Source organism: Syngnathus acus, chromosome 13 (genome assembly GCF_901709675.1).
Source record: "Syngnathus acus chromosome 13, fSynAcu1.2, whole genome shotgun sequence".
Classification (NCBI taxonomy): Eukaryota; Metazoa; Chordata; class Actinopteri; order Syngnathiformes; family Syngnathidae; genus Syngnathus; species Syngnathus acus.
In genome coordinates, this window is record NC_051098.1 from 3,117,068 (window position 1) to 3,121,499 (window position 4,432).

General features: G+C 41.5%; 1 protein-coding gene across 3 annotated transcripts in view; it reads left to right on the plus strand.

Moving 5' to 3' along the window:
• Window positions 1-4,432, plus strand: part of nf1a (neurofibromin 1a) — a 145,385-nt gene continuing 140,953 nt past the window's right edge. For all 3 annotated transcript variants that reach the window (XM_037267697.1, XM_037267699.1, XM_037267698.1), the window contains exon 1: window positions 1-271. In XM_037267697.1, coding sequence (XP_037123592.1) covers window positions 212-271 — 60 coding nt within the window. In that variant the 5' untranslated portion in view covers window positions 1-211. The remainder of the gene's footprint in view (window positions 272-4,432) is intronic.

Genomic DNA, 4,432 nt, shown 5'->3' on the forward strand with positions numbered 1-4,432 from the left:
CAACGCCTCCTATCAATTCCTCGGAAGAAGACTTCCGGTGGTGTTTTAATGGCGGTGGCATGGTGAATTCTACACGAAAAGAAAAATACTCGCCCCTTTGGTCCACTCCCATTGATTCGGGACAGCTTTCCACCCATTTTTGAGCTTGACAGACCCATCCCCATACCGTGGATTTAGCAACACAAGCGCTGTGGTGTCTCTCCGCCCGGCCATGGCGGCTCACAAACCAGTGGAATGGGTCCAGGCCGTGATTACTAGATTTGATGAGCAGGTAAACTGGATTTCTTTGATTCGGTGGAACTAGTCGGGCTACCCCATCAGGCTTTGCAACTGCGCAATCGGTTTCACATTGAGGAAATTAATCCGTAATTTAGCGTCAAGTAGTGTTTGACGGGTGCAATGTGTACTGTGTTGCTTGTACCGCCTGCAAAACAGTGAGGCATTTGTGGCTAGCGTCATCCCCACCATCTTTCGTCACATCTGTCATTTCGTCTGGTTTCTCCACATATTTCGTTAGGCATTAGCAACAAATGAAAACCCACGTGACGGGTCCACACGTTGGCGGCATCTAGATTCATCCAAAGACATGTCAAGGTCTAAAGATGAGTGTTTCATGCAGCTTGGTCAGCAAACGTTAGCAGGCCTGGCTCTATGTTGTAAACAAAAAAAGACATGACGGGGCTGGCATTAACATTTCTCATTTCGTATGAGTAGATGACCAACAAAGACAGTGAAATTCTTGTTTTGCTGACCCCATATCTAATTTTGTGTTGTTACTCCATAATGTCAATGTTTTCTGCTTTATGGGGCTTTATAACTCACAACATTGTTGTCTACTTAGTGAAAGAATGTGTCATTCAACCAGCAGCTTGTGTAAGTAACAGAATTGACTGCAATTAAAAATGCAACTTGTGAGGTAAACCATTATGGCACAACAAAACAGGTAGTACTAGGCAGAGTGGGTGGTAGATACTAGTTTGTATTACCCATGAAGAAGTTTTATAACTAATATCTGACAAGTAGTTTATGTTATTGCCTGTCATTAAAACCTTAAGTGTATGGTTTTTAGACTTTAGCAGTCTTTGTTCTCATTAGCTGCCACGGATTGTGGTTGGGTTTAGACGGATTACTGCTGTTAGGCTAATGTGTTTTGAGAGTAACTTCTACTGCTTGGTCATTGCTACCATAATTATCCAGTAAATCCCTCCACACAGTTCACTTAAGTTTTCTGTGTCTGTACGTCACAGTATGCCTTTCGTTTCGTTGAGTGTAGTATAAAGTGAAATGGTACTACACTGTCTTAGTAGGGTTATTTGGATCCGTAATGGGTGGCTGACATGGCAAAAACGGTGAGCGTTTGGTGTGCAAAGCACAAGATGCAAATTTTATTTTATTTAACCTCAAGTCAATAACTGGGAGCTGAATGTTGAATCCAATTGTTTTCAGGTGCTGGTCCGATAGATCCTTTACTGCCATAACAGCTTCAACTTTTCTGGGAATGCTGTCCACACGTTTTAAGAGTGTGTCTACAGGAATTGTTGACTAATCTTCCCCAATCTACACTCCCAAAACTTCTCTTTTGGGTTGAAGTCAGGACTCTGTGCAGGCTTGTCAGGTTCATCCACACCGCACTCTCATCTAGGGCTTATTTATTTTGAAAAATAATCAAATTGTGACCACCCCCCAATATTGCGATTTAGATTTTTTTTTAGAGTTCTCTTCTGGTGTATTTCTTTTTCACAAACACAAGCAATAAATAAAATAATCTGGATTACAATAAACAATATCATATGCTTGTTCGATTCCACCTCTGGCCCTGCCTGTGTGGAGTTTGCATGTTCTCCCTGTGTACTCCGGTTTCCTCCCACATCTCAAAAACATGCTTGGTAGGCTGATTGAGCACTCCAAATTGCCCATAGGTGTAAGTGCGAGTGTGGATGTTTTTTTGTCTCTGTGTGCTCTGCGATTGGCTGAGATAAGCTCCAGCATGCCCGCTGTGAGGACTGGATGTTGAAGTGACACACATAACTTTGACTTGACTGATTTCAACTGTACAACAAGTGTATTGTAAGAAAGCAGGCAAGTTATAAAGGATGGGCATTTTTATGATTACGATTAGTGATTGTGATAAATCTCAGATTGCTCACAGTAATCTGCTCTGAACATATATTCACTTGATCAAACATTGTGCGGGACAGCAGGTCGTCAGAGTACCGTATTTTTCGGACTATAAATCGCGTTTTCTTTTTCATAGTTTGGGTGGGGGGGCAATTTATACTGAGGAGCGACTTATATGTGAATTTTTTCATAAATTTTCCAAATTAAAAAAAAAAGTGAAACCGCGATAAACGAACCACGATGTAGCAAGGGATTACTGTAATTTGAATTTCAAGTGACGTCAGCAGCACGGCGCGGCGGTTGTTTACATGAACGACAGATTCGATCACGGGATGACGAAGATGACGAAGGGCCCCACGTACTCCCGGCATCATTAGCGGCTTTGTTTGTAAGTGACACGGAGGACGAAGAGTTTGAAGGATTTAATGATTTGGAGTGACACAGAAGGTTTCAAAAACTATTATGGCTTTTACGCATGGCCGGTCCTACTCTACGAAGCTCTCTTTCACCTCCGTGGATGGAAGTCGGGTGCTGGCGCTCGGCCGGGTGGCTGTCCGGGGACGGTGGATGGGGCTCGGACATGGCTTTTACGCACGCCCGGTCCTACTCTACGGAGCTCTCTTTCACCTCAGTGGATGGAAGTTGGGGGCCGGCGCATGGCCGCGTAGCTGTCCAGGAACGGTGGATGGGGCTCGGACATGGCTTTTACGCACGCCCGGTCCTATTCTATGGAGCTCTCTTCCACCTCCGTGGCTGGAAGTGCCACCTCTGGGGATGGAAGTCCACGCCGCCACACGCCTGGAAGTCGACGCCGGTGCTTGGGGCCGTGTGGCGGTGAACTATTTATGTTATAGTTATTTGATATATTTTATTTCGTGTAGCAACGTGTATATGTTTTTATCGTTACAGTTCAGTAGTTGTTGGCTCGTTGAACTCTTGTTTTGTTAAATAAAGAGCCGTTTACCAAACCCACGTCTTTCCTTGTACTTTGTTAACGCTACAATATAGTTATATACTAGATCTGTGGAATAACGACGAGGCTAACATCAGGGCGCACGCACGGCGTTGTTGACAAAGGACGAGGAATTTGATTGATGGATTTAATGATTTGGAGTGACACAGATGGTTTAATATTATTGCTTATATCATTATTTGATATCTAATTTATATATTGTTATATGGGCCTGTGGAATATTTTGAAGTGCAAGCGCCATCAGCGGCACGCACCCATTGTTGACATAAAGGACGATCGATGGATTTAATGAATTGGAGTGACACAGATGGTTTTATAAACGTGTTATTTATGTAATAGTTATTTGAGTAACCCTGAATGTTATGTAAGGCCCGTTCTCAGCTCTTCGTTTGTGTTTATGTCACGTTAGCATACCTATCGTTTAGCCTGTTGTTGCTCGTTCATGTCTGTTCTTGGTGTTGGATTTTGTCGAATAAATGTCCCCCAAAATGCGACTTATATATGGTTTTTTTTCACGTTATTGTGCATTTTATGGCTAATGCGACCTATATTCTGGAGCGACTTTTAGTCCGATAAATACGGTAGTCCTTTTCCTTCTCCACTTTCGTTTGTGTACCAGGGTGCAGCAAAGATTTGTATACATTTTTGTTTAGAGTTCTTAGAATTGTTTTTAGTTTTTTATGAACGCCCCCCCATCGCACTGTTGTTCCAACATACCGAGTAGCTCCTCTTTGTATTTAGAATGCGTGTTTCTCCCCTGGTGCCTTGCTCTTGAAGTTTGACATTTTCACATTTATGTTATGTTACATTTGTCTTTTTATTTCATTTTTGTAAATTTCAGTAAATCTTAAAAATATTTGCCTGTTTATGTTTATTTACAGCACTTCATGTTATATGCTTCATATGTTTATTTATAGCACTTGATATGTTCATGTTAACGTGTTGTACTCTTTCAGTACAAGTCCTTTTAAACTGGTAATTTTGAACAATATAAATAAATTGTGCAAAAGAAAAAATGTATGTAGTGTGTGTATGTATATATACATATATATATATGTATATATACACACTGTATTGGCCCGAATATAAGACGGTGTTTTTTTGCATTGAAATAAGACTGAAAAAGTGGGGGTCGTCTTACATTCGGGGTCTAGACATTATACCCATTCACAACACTAGATAGCGCCAGATATCTTTAAAGCGAATGCTGAACTTAACTCCCCAGGCCAAAGCAAACCCCTGTCGCGAAGAATAAAAATAAAAATAGCGGTAGCACGAAGAAGAAAAATAAAAAATAGCGGTAAGAAAGAAAAGAGAAAATAAGAGAAGAGATAACAGAAA